This window comes from Oncorhynchus mykiss, chromosome 23, assembly GCF_057628025.1.
Source record: "Oncorhynchus mykiss isolate SJ-2025 chromosome 23, ASM5762802v1, whole genome shotgun sequence".
Lineage (NCBI taxonomy): Eukaryota > Metazoa > Chordata > Actinopteri > Salmoniformes > Salmonidae > Oncorhynchus > Oncorhynchus mykiss.
The window spans coordinates 64,424,099-64,441,554 of record NC_143044.1 but is presented as its reverse complement, the minus strand read 5'-3'; the positions used below and the strand labels follow the sequence as shown (position 1 = coordinate 64,441,554).

The following is a 17,456-nucleotide window of genomic DNA, read 5'->3' as shown; positions in this document are numbered from 1 at the left end:
AGGGAAGACTTATTATGGAGAGCTGCCTGATCAGTCCGCTTGGTCTGGTCCCTCAACCCACTGCTGGACTGGACACGACTGGGCTGGTAGAAACCACTGTCTGGCAGCATAAACAGCCTTCTCCCCAACAGCCGCCAGCCTAATTAATTGAATCAATGCAGTTAGTAGTAATTCATTCTGATATTTTGAAATGCCTCCCTCTCTTTGAGACAGTGAAATGCCTCCCTCTCTTTGAGACAGTGAAATGCCTCCCTCTCTTTGAGACAGTGAAATGCCTCCCTCTCTTTGAGACAGTGAAATGTCTCCCTCTCTGTGAGACAGTGAAATGCCTCCCTCTCTTTGAGACAGTGAAATGTCTCCCTCTCTGTGAGACAGTGAAATGCCTCCCTCTCTTTGAGACAGTGAAATGCCTCCCTCTCTTTGAGACAGTGAAATGCCTCCCTCTCTTTGAGACAGTTAAATGTCTCCCTCTCTTTGAGACAGTGAAATGCCTCCCTCTCTTTGAGACAGTTAAATGTCTCCCTCTCTTTGAGACAGTGAAATGTCTCCCTCTCTGTGAGACAGTGAAATGCCTCCCTCTCTTTGAGACAGTGAAATGTCTCCCTCTCTTTGAGACAGTGAAATGCCTCCCTCTCTTTGAGACAGTGAAATGCCTCCCTCTCTTTGAGACAGTGAAATGTCTCCCTCTCTGTGAGACAGTGAAATGCCTCCCTCTCTTTGAGACAGTGAAATGCCTCCCTCTCTTTGAGACAGTGAAATGCCTCCCTCTCTTTGAGACAGTGAAATGTCTCCCTCTCTGTGAGACAGTGAAATGCCTCCCTCTCTTTGAGACAGTGCAATTTAATTCAAGATGCTAGGCATTGTAAGAAACCAAACCAGCCAAACATTAAATACATGTAATAACTCAATTACATTTTATTGGTAAAGGTCAATCCAAATATATTTGTATATGGGCCTGTCCTATCGATAGATCATGGGCCTGTCCTATCAATAGATCATGGGCCTGTCCTATCGATAGATCATGGGCCTGTCCTATCAATAGATCATGGGCCTGTCCTATCGATAGATCATGGGCCTGTCCTATCAATAGATCACTAGAAGATGCATATCGTTCATTCTAGCAGGAGAGGTCTCGACTGAGTTTTCTGCTAGCGAATGAAAACTTTTAAATGAAAAGTAGCCAGCTGAAAATAAGTATGTTACCGGCTATTTGGCCGAAATCCGGCGCTTAGAGAAACACAGGGAAAACACAGGGAAAACACAGGGAAAGTACTGAGTGTTGCAACATGCTCTGGGTTGTCTTTATAAAAGAGGTGTGGACCAGAGAAAGTACTGAGTGATGCAACATGCTCTGGGCTGCCTTTATAAAAGAGGTGTGCATCTTAGTGGGGACAAACAGCTCATGAAGACACTGACATCTGTCACTGATACAGGTGAGCTCATGCATGTCTCTCACTATTCTTAACTGATCACAAATCATTTCAAATCAATTAAAATAAACCAATTAGGAAGGGAGGTTTTCCTGGTGCCTAAGGTAACATTGTCCGATCTGTTCAGTCATCATAGGACCTAACTAGAATCCTGTTTGTTAACACAGTAAAATGTAAATTGTCATAGTGAGACAGAGTGACTGTGTAAGTGTTAGTATTTCACCAACAGCTGGAGACCTGAACAATACTGTAGTAAATGAGCTCCCTTTTCTTACAGGACGTCCATTCAATATACTATTCTGAAGTTTCCTTCAAAGGCAAACAGACATCTATCACAACAACGATGGTAAGTATTAATAAACCACAGCATTATTAGAATGGTCAGAAAACAGCATTCAGAGATACTAACGAGAATATAGGACATGTGTCTCTAATGAAAAGCCCATTCTGGTGGGAAGCTGCTATAGACCACCAAGTGCTAACAGTCAGTATCTGGATAATATGTGTGAAATGCTTGATAATGTTTGTGATATCAACAGAGAAGTAAATTTTCTGGGGGATTTAAATATTGACGGTCTTTCGTCAGGCTGCCCACTCAGGAAAAAACTTCAAACTGGAACCAGTGCCGGCAACCTGGTTCAGGTTATCAGTCAACCTACCAGGGTAGTTACAAACAGCACAGGAATTAAATCATCAACATGTATTGATCATATCTTTACTAATGCTGCAGAGATTTGTTTGAAAGCAGTATACAAATCCATAGGCTGTAGTGATCACAATATAACAGCCATATCTAGGAAAACTAACGTTCCAAAGACTGGGCCTAATATAGTGTATAAGAGGTCAGGATGGGCCTAATATAGTGTATAAGAGGTCAGGATGGGCCTAATATAGTGTATAAGAGGTCAGGATGGGCCTAATATAGTGTATAAGAGGTCAGGATGGGCCTAATATAGTGTATAAGAGGTCAGGATGGGCCTAATATAGTGTATAAGAGGACAGGCTGGGCCTAATATAGTGTATAAGAGGACAGGCTGGGCCTAATATAGTGTATAAGAGGACAGGCTGGGCCTAATATAGTGTATAAGAGGTCAGGCTGGGCCTAATATAGTGTATAAGAGGTCAGGATGGGCCTAATATAGTGTATAAGAGGTCAGGATGGGCCTAATATAGTGTATAAGAGGTCAGGCTGGGCCTAATATAGTGTATAAGAGGTCAGGCTGGGCCTAATATAGTGTATAAGAGGACAGGCTGGGCCTAATATAGTGTATAAGAGGACAGGCTGGGCCTAATATAGTGTATAAGAGGACAGGCTGGGCCTTATATAGTGTATAAGAGGACAGGCTGGGCCTAATATAGTGTATAAGAGGACAGGCTGGGCCTAATATAGTGTATAAGAGGTCAGGCTGGGCCTAATATAGTGTATAAGAGGTCAGGATGGGCCTAATATAGTGTATAAGAGGTCAGGCTGGGCCTAATAAAGTGTATAAGAGGACAGGCTGGGCCTAATATAGTGTATAAGAGGTCAGGCTGGGCCTAATATAGTGTATAAGAGGTCAGGCTGGGCCTAATATAGTGAATAAGAGGACATGCTGGGCCTAATATAGTGAATAAGAGGACAGGCTGGGCCTAATATAGTGAATAAGAGGACAGGCTGGGCCTAATATAGTGTATAAGAGGTCAGGCTGGGCCTAATATAGTGAATAAGAGGACAGGCTGGGCCTAATATAGTGTTTAAGAGGACAGGCTGGGCCTAATATAGTGTATAAGAGGACAGGCTGGGCCTAATATAGTGTATGCTATTGATGTAAATCATATTTGCTGGTCTGTGGTGAGTAATGAGGAGCAACCAGACACTGCTGGTCTGTGGTGAGTAATGAGGAGCAACCAGACACTGCTGGTCTGTGGTGAGTAATGAGGAGCAACCAGACACTGCTGGTCTGTGGTGAGTAATGAGGAGCAACCAGACACTGCTGGTCTGTGGTGTGTAATGAGGAGCAACCAGACACTGCTGGTCTGTGGTGAGTAATGAGGAGCAACCAGACACTGCTGGTCTGTGGTGTGTAATGAGGAGCAACCAGACACTGCTGGTCTGTGGTGTGTAATGAGGAGCAACCAGACACTGCTGTTCTGTGGTGTGTAATGAGGAGCAACCAGACGCTGCTGGTCTGTGGTGAGTAATGAGGAGCAACCAGACGCTGCTGGTCTGTGGTGTGTAATGAGGAGCAACCAGACACTGCTGGTCTGTGGTGTGTAATGAGGAGCAACCAGATGCTGCTGGTCTGTGGTGAGTAATGAGGAGCAACCAGACGCTGCTGGTCTGTGGTGAGTAATGAGGAGCAACCAGATGCTGCTGGTCTGTGGTGTGTAATGAGGAGCAACCAGATGCTGCTGGTCTGTGGTGAGTAATGAGGAGCAACCAGACGCTGCTGGTCTGTGGTGAGTAATGAGGAGCAACCAGACACTGCTGGTCTGTGGTGTGTAATGAGGAGCAACCAGATGCTGCTGGTCTGTGGTGTGTAATGAGGAGCAACCAGACACTGCTGGTCTGTGGTGTGTAATGAGGAGCAACCAGACACTGCTGGTCTGTGGTGAGTAATGAGGAGCAACCAGACACTGCTGGTCTGTGGTGAGTAATGAGGAGCAACCAGACACTGCTGGTCTGTGGTGTGTAATGAGGAGCAACCAGACACTGCTGGTCTGTGGTGTGTAATGAGGAGCAACCAGACACTGCTGTTCTGTGGTGTGTAATGAGGAGCAACCAGACGCTGCTGGTCTGTGGTGAGTAATGAGGAGCAACCAGACGCTGCTGGTCTGTGGTGTGTAATGAGGAGCAACCAGACACTGCTGGTCTGTGGTGTGTAATGAGGAGCAACCAGATGCTGCACTTGACACATTTATGAACCTACTTATTCCAGTTACTAATAAGCACCCATTCAGAAAATGACTGTAAAAACTGTTAAATCTCCATGGATTTATGAGGAATTGAAAAATTGTTTGGTTGAGAGGGATGAGGCAAAATGTATGGCAATTAAGTCTGGCAATCAGCCTGTTACCAACACTTAGTCAACTTCTGGAAGAAATTGTGTTTGACCAGATACAATGCTATTTCACAGTAAACAACATAATTTCAGCATGCTTATAGAGAAGGACACTCAACAAGCACAGCATTTTCACAAATGACTGATGATTAGCTGAGATAAATTGATGATACAATTATTGTGGGGGCTGTCTTGTTAGACTTCATTGCAGCTTTTGACATTATCGAAAAACGTATGTGTTATGGTTTTACACCCCCTGCTATAATGTGGATAAAGAGTTACCTGTCTAACAGAACACAGAGGGTGTTATTTAATGGAAGCCTCTACAACATAATCCAGGTAGAATCAGGAATTCCCCAGGGCAGCTGTCTAGGCCCCTTACTTTTTCAATCTTTACTAATGACATGCTACTGGCTTTGAGTAAAGCCAGTGTGTCTATGTATGCGGATGACTCAACACTATACACGTCAGCTACTACAGCGACTGAAATGACTGCCACACTTAACAAAGAGCTGCAGTTAGTTTCAGAATGGGTGGCAAGGAATAAGTTAGGCCTAAATATTTCTAAAACTAAAAGTATTGTATTTGGAACAAAACACTCACTAAACCCTAAACCTCAACTAAATCTTGTAATAAATAATGTGGAAATTGAGATGACTAAACTGCTTGGAGTAACCCTAGATTGTAAACTGTCATGTTCAAAACATATTGGTGCAGTAGTAGCTAAGATGGAGAGAAGTCTGTCTATAATCAAACGCTGCTCTGCCTTCTTAACAACACTATCAACAAGGCAGGTCCTACAGGCCCTAGTTTCTACCTTCTTAACAACACTATCAACAAGGCAGGTCCTACAGGCCCTAGTTTCTACCTTCTTAACAGTACGATCAACAAGGCAGGTCCTACAGGCCCTAGTTTTGTCACACCTTGACTACTGTTCAGTCGTGTGGTCAGGTGCCACAAAAAAGGACTTCTAATAATATGCATGTCAATCTCTCCTGGCTGAAAGTGGAGGAGAGATTGACTTCATCACTACTTGTATTTATGAGAGGTATTGACATGTTGAATGCACCGAGCTGTCTGTCTAAACTACTGGCACACAGCTCAGACACCCATACATACCCCACAATACATGCCACCAGAGGTCTCTTCACAGTCCCCAAGTCCAGAACAGACTATGGGAGGCGCACAGTACTACACAGAGCCATGACTACATGGAACTCTATTCCACAGAGCCATGACTACATGGAACTCTATTCCACAGAGCCATGACTACATGGAACTCTATTCCACAGTACTACATAGAGCCATTACTACATGGAACTCTATTCCACAGTACTACACAGAGCCATGACTACATGGAACTCTATTCCACAGAGCCATGACTACATGGAACTCTATTCCACAGAGCCATGACTACATGGAACTCTATTCCACAGTACTACACAGAGCCATGACTACATGGAACTCTATTCCACAGAGCCATGACTACATGGAACTCTATTCCACAGAGCAATGACTACATGGAACTCTATTCCACAGAGCCATGACTACATGGAACTCTATTCCACAGAGCCATGACTACATGGAACTCTATTCCACAGTACTACACAGAGCCATGACCACATGGAACTCTATTCCACAGAGCCATGACTACATGGAACTCTATTCCACAGTACTACATAGAGACATGACTACATGGAACTCTATTCCACAGTACTACACAGAGCCATGACTACATGGAACTCTATTCCACAGAGCCATGACTACATGGAACTCTATTCCACAGAGCCATGACTACATGGAACTCTATTCCACAGAGCCATGACTACATGGAACTCTATTCCACAGTACTACACAGAGCCATGACTACATGGAACTCTATTCCACAGAGCCATGACTACATGGAACTCTATTCCACAGAGCCATGACTACATGGAACTCTATTCCACAGTACTACACAGAGCCATGACTACATGGAACTCTATTCCACAGAGCCATGACTACATGGAACTCTATTCCACAGAGCCATGACTACATGGAACTTTATTCCACAGAGCCATGACTACATGGAACTCTATTCCACAGAGCCATGACTACATGGAACTCTATTCCACAGTACTACACAGAGCCATGACCACATGGAACTCTATTCCACAGAGCCATGACTACATGGAACTCTATTCCACAGTACTACATAGAGACATGACTACATGGAACTCTATTCCACAGTACTACACAGAGACATGACTACATGGAACTCTATTCCACAGAGCCATGACTACATGGAACTCTGTTCCACAGTACTACATAGAGACATGACTACATGGAACTCTATTCCACAGTACTACATAGAGTCATGACCACATGGAACTCTATTCCACAGTACTACATAGAGCCATGACTACATGGAACTCTATTCCACAGAGCCATGACTACATGGAACTCTATTCCACAGTACTACACAGAGCCATGACTACATGGAACTCTATTCCACAGAGCCATGACTACATGGAACTCTATTCCACAGAGCCATGACTACATGGAACTCTATTCCACAGAGCCATGACTACATGGAACTCTATTCCACAGTACTACACAGAGCCATGACCACATGGAACTCTATTCCACAGAGCCATGACTACATGGAACTCTATTCCACAGTACTACATAGAGCCATGACTACATGGAACTCTATTCCACAGTACTACACAGAGACATGACTACATGGAACTCTGTTCCACAGTACTACATAGAGCCATGACTACATGGAACTCTATTCCACAGAGCCATGACTACATGGAACTCTATTCCACAGTACTACATAGAGCCATGACTACATGGAACTCTATTCCACAGAGCCATGACTACATGGAACTCTATTCCACAGTACTACACAGAGCCATGACTACATGGAACTCTATCACACAGAGCCATGACTACATGGAACTCTATTCCACATCAGGTAACTGATGCAGCAGTAGAATTATATATATTTTTTAAAACAGATTAAAAAACACCTTATGGAACTGCGGGGACTGTGGAGCAACACAAACATTGGCACAGACACATGCATACACACACACACACGCACGCACGCACGCACACACACACACACACACACACACACACACACACACACACACACACACACACACACACACACACACACACACACACACACACACAATAACATACGCACTGGATTTAGTACTGTAGATATGTGGTAGTGGTGGAGTAGGGGCCTGAGGGCACACAGTGTGTTGTGAAATCTGTGAATGTATTGTGATGTTTTTAAAACTGTATAAACTGCCTTATTTTGCTGGACCCCAGGAAGAGTAGCTGCTGCTTTGGCATAATAAATGTATCCATAATAACTACAAATGAACCAACACTAGACAGTTTTTGTATTAAACTGCTGTATCCATCTACCCTGTGCTGCAGTCCATCTTGCTGCTGGCTCTACTGGTCCCCGTGATGGTGCAGTCCTCCCTGCATCCAGTGGACTGTGATGAGGTCTATAGATCAGGTTCTGGACAAAACGGGGTCTACACCATCTACCCTGCAGGACCTACCTCACCTGTCCAGGTCTTCTGTGACATGGGGTTTGAAAGTGCATATCTAGGAAAGTGGACGGTCAGTTTCAATGTGTGGTATTGAAATACACTTAAAGACTAATTTACCATGAACAATCTCTCTCTCTCTCTTAATCTGTCAATTAAACAATCTCTCTCTCTCTCTTAATCTGTTAATTAAACAATCTCTCTCTCTCTTAATCTGTTAATTAAATAATCTCTCTCTCTCTTAATCTGTTAATTAAACAATATCTCTCTCTCTTAATCTGTTTATCAAACAATATCTCTCTCTTAATCTGTTAATTAAACAATCTCTCTCTCTCTTAATCTGTTAATTAAACAATATCTCTCTCTCTTAATCTGTCAATGAAACAATCGCTCTCTCTTAATATGTCAATTAAACAATCTCTCTCTCTTAATCTGTTAATTAAACAATATCTCTCTCTCTTAATCTGTCAATGAAACAATCTCTCTCTCTTAATCTGTCAATTAAACAATCTCTCTCTCTTAATCTGTCAATGAAACAATCTCTCTCTCTTAATCTGTTAATTAAACAATCTCTCTCTCTCTTAATCTGTTTATCAAACAATCTCTCTCTCTTAATCTGTCAATTAAACAATATCTCTCTCTTAATCTGTCAATTAAACAATCTCTCTCTCTCTTAATCTGTCAATTAAACAATCTCTCTCTCTTAATCTGTTAATTAAACAATATCTCTCTCTCTTAATCTGTAAATTAAACAATCTCTCTCTCTTAATCTGTCAATGAAACAATCTCTCTCTCTTAATCTGTGAATTAAACAATCTCTCTCTTAATCTGTCAATGAAACAATCTCTCTCTCTTAATCTGTCAATTAAACAATATCTCTCTCTTAATCTGTCAATGAAACAATCTCTCTCTCTCTCTTAATCTGTCAATTAAACAATCTCTCTCTCTTAATATGTCTCTAAATCAGCTGATTCAGAGCCGACAGGATGGATCAGTGAACTTCTACAGGAAGTGGGATCAGTACAAGAGTGGTTTTGGGAGCGCAGCTGGAGAGTACTGGCTGGGTAGGAACTGGTTTAACTTCTAGCCAACAGAACGTTCTCCTCCTAGAACCTTGTTCTACCACTGACTTCATCCGGTTTGTCCTAGTTCATTCAAGGCCATTTGTCATTGTATTCAGACAACACAGTGAACTGCTATGTTGATTTCATTCTCCAGGGCTGGAGACAATGCATCTCATGACTATGAAAGGAACCTATGAGCTGAGGGTGGACATGGAGGACTTTGAGGGGAATAAGGTCTATGCTCAGTACTCTTCCTTCTCCGTTGGACCAGAGGCTGAAGGATACCTGCTAACACTGGGCTCATTCAAAGATGGAGGAGCAGGTGGGTGACAATTTATATTGTCCAAGAAAAAATAACCCAAGAAAAAAAGTATACTAAAATAGTCCAAGAATATACTGTAGTACCATAATATAGTCCAATAATATACTGTAGTACCAGAATATATTGTAGTACAATAATATAGTACCAGAATATACTGTAGTACCAGAATATAGTCCAATAATATACTGTAGAACCAGAATATACTGTAGTACCAGAATATAGTCGAAGAATATTGCACCTGAATATAGACCAAGAATATAGTACCAGAATATAGTCCAAGAGTATAGTACAAGAATATAGCACTAGAATATAGTCCAAGGGTATAGTACAAAAATATAGTACCAGAATATAGTACCAGAGTATAGTACCATAATATAGCACTAGAATATAGTCCAAGAGTATAGTACACGAATATAGCACTAGAATACAGTCCAAGGGTATAGTACAAAAATATAGTACCAGAATATAGTACCAGAGTATAGTACCAGAGTATAGTACCAGAATATAGTACCAGAGTATAGTACCATAACATAGTACCCTAATATAGTCCAAGAGTATAGTACCAGAACATAGTACCAGAATATAGTCCAAGAGTATAGTACCAGAGTATAGCACCTGAATATAGTACCAGAATATAGTACCAGAATATAGTACCAGAGTATAGTACCAGAGTATAGTGCCAGAATATAGTCCAAGAGTATAGTACCAGAGTATAGTACCATAATATAGCACTGGAATATATTACCAGAGTATAGTACCAGAATATAGTGGCATAATATAGCACTAGAATATAGTACCAGAGTATAGTACCAGAGTATAGTACCATAATATAGCACTAGAATATAGTACCAGAGTATAGTACCAGAATATAGCACTAGAATATAGTACCAGAATATAGTACCATAATATAGTCCATGAGCATAGCACTAGAACATAGTACAAGAGTATAGTACCAGAATATAGTACCAGAGAAAATTACAAGGAAAATAGTGCAAGAAAATCTGTCAACAAGGGTTCATTACTAGGGATGCACGATATATCGGTGAACATATCGGAATTGGCCGATATTAACTAAAAATGACAACATCAGTAGCGGCCTGATGTCTAGTTTAACGCTGATGTGCAAAACCGATGTCAGAGCTGACGTGCAAACCTATACAACGTAATGACGCCACGTAAAATGTTGCGCTACACGTGCAACACAGCATTCCTAACCTCGCCCACAATGTCTGCTGTGTGGATCGAGCAGACAACAAGTCCAGCAGTCATTTGAAAGGAAAACAACATTTCAGAGAGACGACTCAAAGATAATGGAATTCATTGCCCTTGACAATCAACCGTCCTTTGTAGTGGGTGATGTTGGTCGAGCACCGGTACACACTACCAAGTAGGCGCTATTTTTCAGATGTTACCCTACCGAAGTTAGTATTAGCTAGGTTGCCATTTGTTGTTTGCATATTGAAATGGAACTTCAGTTCATGAAAATACATTTTTCAGATGTTGCCCTACCGAAATTACACAGTAATAGCGTCACCGCTATTAGCTTCACAACATACTATGGAACTATGGGGGTGGCACAGGGTTCAATTCTCGGGACGACTCTTTTCTCTGTATATATCAATGATGTTGCTCTTGCTGCGGGCAATTCCCTGATCCACCTCTACGCAGACGACACATTCTGTATACTTCTGGCCCTTCTTTGGACACTGTGCTATCTAACCTCCAAACGAGCTTCAATGCCATACAACACTCCTTCTGTGGCCTCCAACTGCTCTTAAACGCTAATAAAATCAAATGCATGCTTTTCAACCATTCGCTGCCTGCACCCGCATGCCCGACTAGCATCACCACCCTGGATGGTTCCGACCTTGAATATGTGGACATCTATAAGTACCTAGGTGTCTGGCTAGACTCTAAACTCTCCTTCCAGACTCATATCAAACATCTCCAATCTAAAATCAAATCTAGAGTCGGCTTTCTATTTCGCAAAACAAAGCCTCCTTCACTCACGCCGCCAAACTTACCCTAGTAAAACTGACTATCCTACCGATCCTCGACTTCGGCGATGTCATCTACAAAATAGCTTCCAATACTCTACTCAGCAAACTGGATGCAGTTTATCACAGTGCCATCCGTTTTGTTACTAAAGCACCTTATACCACCCACCACTGCGACCTGTATGCTCTAGTCGGCTGGCCCTCGCTACATATTCGTCACTAGACCCACTGGCTCCAGGTCATCTACAAGTCCATGCTAGGTAAAGCTCCACATTATCTCAGTTCACTGGTCACGATGGCAACACCCACCCGTAGCACGCGCTCCAGCAGGTGTATCTCACTGATCATCCCTAAAGCCAACACCTCATTTGGCCGCCTTCCCTTCCAGTTCTCTGCTGCCTGTGACTGGAAAGAATTGCAAAAATCGCTGAAGTTGGAGAATTTTATCTCCCTCACCAACTTTAAACATCTGCCATCTGAGCAGCTAACCGATCGCTGCAACTGTACATAGTCCATCGGTAAATAGCCCACCCAATTTACCTACCTCATCCCCATCCTGTTTTTATTTATTTACTTTTCTGCTCTTTTGCACACCAGTATCTCTACCTGCACATGACCATCTGATCATGTATCACTCCAGTGTTAATCTGCTAAATTGTAATTATTCGCCAACCTCCTCATGCCTTTTGCACACAATGTACAGTGCCTTGCGAAAGTATTCGGCCCCCTTGAACTTTGCGACCTTTTGCCACATTTCAGGCTTCAAACATAAAGATATAAAACTGTATTTTTTTGTGAAGAATCAACAACAAGTGGGACACAATCATGAAGTGGAACGACATTTATTGGATATTTCAAACTTTTTTAACAAATCAAAAACTGAAAAATTGGGCGTGCAAAATTATTCAGCCCCCTTAAGTTAATACTTTGTAGCGCCACCTTTTGCTGCGATTACAGCTGTAAGTCGCTTGGGGTATGTCTCTATCAGTTTTGCACATCGAGAGACTGAAATGTTTTCCCATTCCTCCTTGCAAAACAGCTCGAGCTCAGTGAGGTTGGATGGAGAGCATTTGTGAACAGCAGTTTTCAGTTCTTTCCACAGATTCTCGATTGGATTCAGGTCTGGACTTTGACTTGGCCATTCTAACACCTGGATATGTTTATTTTTGAACCATTCCATTGTAGATTTTGCTTTATGTTTTGGATCATTGTCTTGTTGGAAGACAAATATCCGTCCCAGTCTCAGGTCTTTTGCAGACTCCATCAGGTTTTCTTCCAGAATGGTCCTGTATTTGGCTCCATCCATCTTCCCATCAATTTGAACCATCTTCCCTGTCCCTGCTGAAGAAAAGCAGGCCCAAACCATGATGCTGCCACCACCATGTTTGACTGTGGGTATGGTGTGTTCAAGGTGATGAGCTGTGTTGCTTTTACGCCAAACATAACGTTTTGTATTGTTGCCAAAAAGTTCAATTTTGGTTTCATCTGACCAGAGCACCTTCTTCCACATGTTTGGTGTGTCTCCCAGGTGGCTTGTGGCAAACTTTAAACGACACTTTTTATGGATGTCTTTAATGGCTTTCTTCTTGCCACTCTTCCATAAAGGCCAGATTTGTGCAATATACGACTGATTGTTGTCCTATGGACAGAGTCTCCCACCTCAGCTGTAGATCTCTGCAGTTTAGCCAGAGTGATCATGGGCCTCTTGGCTGCATCTCTGATCAGTCTTCTCCTTGCATGAGCTGAAAGTTTAGAGGGACGGCCAGGTCTTGGTAGATTTGCAGTGGTCTGATACTCCTTTCATTTCACTATTATCGCTTGCACAGTGCTCCTTGGGATGTTTAAAGCTTGGGAAATCTTTTTGTATCCAAATCCGGCTTTAAACTTCTTCACAACAGTATCTCGGACCTGCCTGGTGTGTTCCTTGTTCTTCATGATGCTCTCTGCGCTTTTAACGGACCTCTGAGACTATCACAGTGCAGGTGCATTTATACGGAGACTTGATTACACACAGGTGGATTGTATTTATCATAATTAGTCATTTAGGTCAACATTGGATCATTCAGAGATCCTCACTGAACTTCTGGAGAGAGTTTGCTGCACTGAAAGTAAAGGGGCTGAATAATTTTGCACGCCCAATTTTTCAGTTTTTGATTTGTTAAAAAAGTTTGAAATATCCAATAAATGTCGTTCCACTTCATGATTGTGTCCCACTTGTTGTTGATTCTTCACAAAAAAATACAGTTTTATATCTTTATGTTTGAAGCCTGAAATGTGGCAAAAGGTCGCAAAGTTCAAGGGGGCCGAATACTTTCGCAAGGCACTGTATAAAGACTCTTTTTTTTCTTCTTTTTTTTCTACTGTGTTATTGACTGGTTTATTGTTTTACTCCATGTGTAACTCTGTGTTGTTGTCTGTTCACACTGCTATGCCTTATCTTGGCCAGGTCGCAGTTGTAAATGAGAACTTGTTCTCAACTAGCCTACCTAGTTAAATAAAGGTGAAATAAAATCAATTTTAAAAAACGTTGTTTGGGTCTTGCAAAAAAGATACAGTTGCACTGTCAAAGCCGTACAAAAAAAAGTCTGCAAACAAGCAAACACCGGGCATGACCGATATGTTTTCAATACCGCGTTGGTAATAAAGCATCATTGGTCGACCGCAACTTCTGGGGAAGCCAGCATTAGCTTGGTACTTAGCTAGCATCAATACAACCAGCCTGAAAACAATGACCAGTAGAAACTGCAGTCATTTTCATTATTCTTGGCAATGATTTAGGAATCCTTGTGAGTTAGTATTAGCTAGGTTGCCTTTTGTTGTTTGAAATGGAACTTCAGTTCATGAAAATAAATAGCTAGCCAGCTACTTAACCCTGTCTCCCAAAGCTAACGTTATAAGCAGCTAGCTTCATCTGGTTAGTGAGGCTCGACCGGACCGGGTTATGTGTTGTGAAGCTAGCCACAATAAGGATTAGGCACAATAGTGGAATTTGCAGTTTGCTTTCAAAATAAAAGTATGTCATTGACAGTGATGCAAATTAATACAAATAGTAGAATTATGCCATACTTGTATTTTGAAGGCTAACCGCAAAGTCCACTATTGTGGTTAATCCTTATTGTGGCTAGCTTCACATAGATGGGTCCGATGAATAATAAAATAAGATCTGTCTTACAAATTAGGGTTATTTTAGATGATGACACCTAGCTATATAGTTAGCTAGCTAACTAAAGCTACTGAAATAGATGTTTGCTAGCGAACTATAGCTACTGAAACAGATGTCAGCTAGCTAACTATAGCTACTTAAATAGATGTTAGCTAGCTAACTATAGCTACTGAAATAGATGTTAGGTAGCAAAATATAGCTACTGAAATAGATGTTAGCTAGCGAACTATAGCTACTGAAATAGATGTTAGCTAGCTAACTATAGCTACTTAAATAGATGTTAGCTAGCGAACTTTAGCTACTTAAATAGATGTTAGCTAGCGAACTATAGCTACTGAAACAGATTATGTCGTGTTTTGGGGGAAGAATATTGTTTTCATCCATCAACTAGCTAGCTTTTTTTATGACCAGGACTGTAGGTGTGAGAGACAACTTTACCAGCATTATAGCATACGTATTGATGAATCTTTGTAACATGAAATACGAGTGATAGTGTAATCAATATGAGTGATGTGTAATAACTATGTAAAAAAAATATTAACGCCTTAAATTATTATGTGACGTGCAGTCATATTCAGGTCCTGATTGGTCAACAAGCTTAATTGACACGTCAAATAGTGTTAAATAGTAGATATTTTGACACGCAAAGACCCAAACGGCGTTCCATAGAAATCCTGGTTGAGAATGAAACGCCGGAACAAATTAACAACGAAACAGCACAGCAAGTAAGTGAAAGAAATAGGTTGTGATGATGTTTTTCTGGTAATGGGGACATACGTAAATGCCAACAAAATAACTTTTTGGTCAGTGTGGTGTTTGTGTGTAACCTTTATTTCACTAGGCAAGTCAGTTAAGAACAAATTCTTATTTACAATGACGGCCTACCCCGGCCAATGCTGGGACAATTGTGCTCCGCCCTACGGGACTCTCAATCACGGCCGGATGTGATACAACCTGGATTCGAACCAGGGACTGTAGTGACGCCTCTTGCACTGAGATACAGTGCCTTAGACCGCTGCGCCCATATGTGTGTGTTAACTATTTAACTGTACTAGAATGCTTAAAAGGCTGCAAACATGTTTTATATCGGTTATCTGCATCGGTATCAGGTTTTTTTGGGCAAGGAACATATCGGATATCGGTATCGGCCAGACATGTCATATCGGTGCATCACTAGTTCATACCTAAAGCTGGTGGAAGTATTATCATTAAGTTACCTAGAGTCCTTATTTATCTCCTCTGTTTCCTCAGGAGATTGTCTGGTTTTTCACAATGGTCACAAATTTACAACGTTAGATAAAGACCAGGACCTTGCCGACGCCAACTGTGCCCAGGTGTACTACGGAGGATTTTGGTACACCAACTGCCATGTTACTAACCCCAATGGGATATATGCATGGGGCGAGTCTACCTTTGGTATTGGCATCAACTGGAAATCATGGAAAGGCTATACATACTCCCTGAAAGCCATCACCATGAAGATCAGACCAGCCCCAGCAGCTCAATAATTTCTAACACAATTGGAAAATCGGATTTTTCAATAACAATTATTGCCATACAAACATTTCCAGCACATGCACATATTCCATTTATAAGGGAGAGGGGGGGTCTTTGTTTTAAGTAGGGTTTGTGTTTGGGTCTTCAGAGTTTAGAAGGTGCAGCAGGATACAGAAGATCTCAGATCTACTCTGAAGTGCAGTGTTGCCATAGCAACAGAACCCTGACTGCAGTGGGGATTATATGACTCTGACCCATCATTTAACTATCTCTGTCTCTTACCTTAACACACTGTCTGTCTCTTACCCTAACACACTGTCTGTCTCTTACCCTAACACACTGTCTGTATCTTACCTTAACACACTGTCTGTCTCTTACCCTAACACACTGTCTGTCTCTTACCCTAACACACTGTCTGTCTCTTACCCTAACACACTGTCTGTCTCTTACCCTAACACACTGTCTGTCTCTTACCTTAACACACTGTCTGTCTCTTACCTTAACACACTGTCTGTCTCTTACCTTAACACACTGTCTGTCTCTTACCTTAACACACTGTCTGTCTCTTACCTTAACACACTGTCTGTCTCTTACCTTAACACACTGTCTGTCTCTTACCCTAACACACTGTCTGTCTCTTAACTTAACACACTGTCTGTCTCTTACCCTAACACACTGTCTGTCTCTTACCCTAACACACTGTCTGTCTCTTACCCTAACACACTGTCTGCCTCTTACCTTAACACACTGTCTGTCCCTTACCTTAACACACTGTCTGTCTCTTACCTTAACACACTGTCTGTCTCTTACCCTAACACACTGTCTGTCTCTTACCCTAACACACTGTCTGTCTCTTACCCTAACACACTGTCTGTCTCTTACCCTAACACACTGTCTGTCTCTTACCCTAACACACTGTCTGCCTCTTACCTTAACACACTGTCTGTCTCTTACCCTAACACACTGTCTGCCTCTTACCTTAACACACTGTCTGTCTCTTACCCTAACACACTGTCTGTCTCTTACCCTAACACACTGTCTGTCCCTTACCCTAACACACTGTCTGTCTCTTACCTTAACACACTGTCTGCCTCTTACCCTAACACACTGTCTGTCCCTTACCCTAACACACTGTCTGTCTCTTACCTTAACATACCGTATGTTATGATCACCAACACTTGAAATAAAGACAGATACTGTACCTGCAAAATGATGAATTCTCCCGCAGTTTATTGTGCCATGTTTAGAACCAACGGTCTTTGTTGCCATGCTAAAAAACACATCACTTTAAGCTCCATATTGAAATAGCATCAGTTTATTATCTATGTGACTTTAGAATAGTTACATGTGTGTAATGACTTCAGCCAACCATGTTGAATTGA

The 17,456-nt window shown here is 41.8% G+C and overlaps 2 protein-coding genes across 38 annotated transcripts in view; one reads left to right on the top strand and one right to left on the bottom strand.

Moving 5' to 3' along the window:
- Positions 1 to 17,456, bottom strand: part of ank3b (ankyrin 3b) — a 294,436-nt gene that overhangs the window by 185,687 nt on the left and 91,293 nt on the right. The gene's annotated exons all lie outside the window — the stretch shown is intronic.
- Positions 1,332 to 17,284, top strand: LOC110518885 (microfibril-associated glycoprotein 4). Its single transcript, XM_036972083.2, has 6 exons — positions 1,332 to 1,433; positions 1,708 to 1,776; positions 7,913 to 8,104; positions 8,999 to 9,095; positions 9,250 to 9,417; positions 15,829 to 17,284. Exons 2-6 carry the CDS (start codon positions 1,774 to 1,776, stop codon positions 16,083 to 16,085), a joined length of 717 nt encoding a protein of 238 aa, XP_036827978.2. The 5' UTR covers positions 1,332 to 1,433; positions 1,708 to 1,773; the 3' UTR covers positions 16,086 to 17,284.

What these genes read in the sequence shown, in the direction of transcription:
- LOC110518885 (XM_036972083.2), top strand. An exon ending in CATATCTAGGAAAGTGGACG is followed by an intron (nt 8,105 to 8,998) that starts GTCAGTTTCAAT and finishes TCTCTAAATCAG; the next exon opens with CTGATTCAGAGCCGACAGGA. An exon ending in AGCTGGAGAGTACTGGCTGG is followed by an intron (nt 9,096 to 9,249) that starts GTAGGAACTGGT and finishes TTCATTCTCCAG; the next exon opens with GGCTGGAGACAATGCATCTC.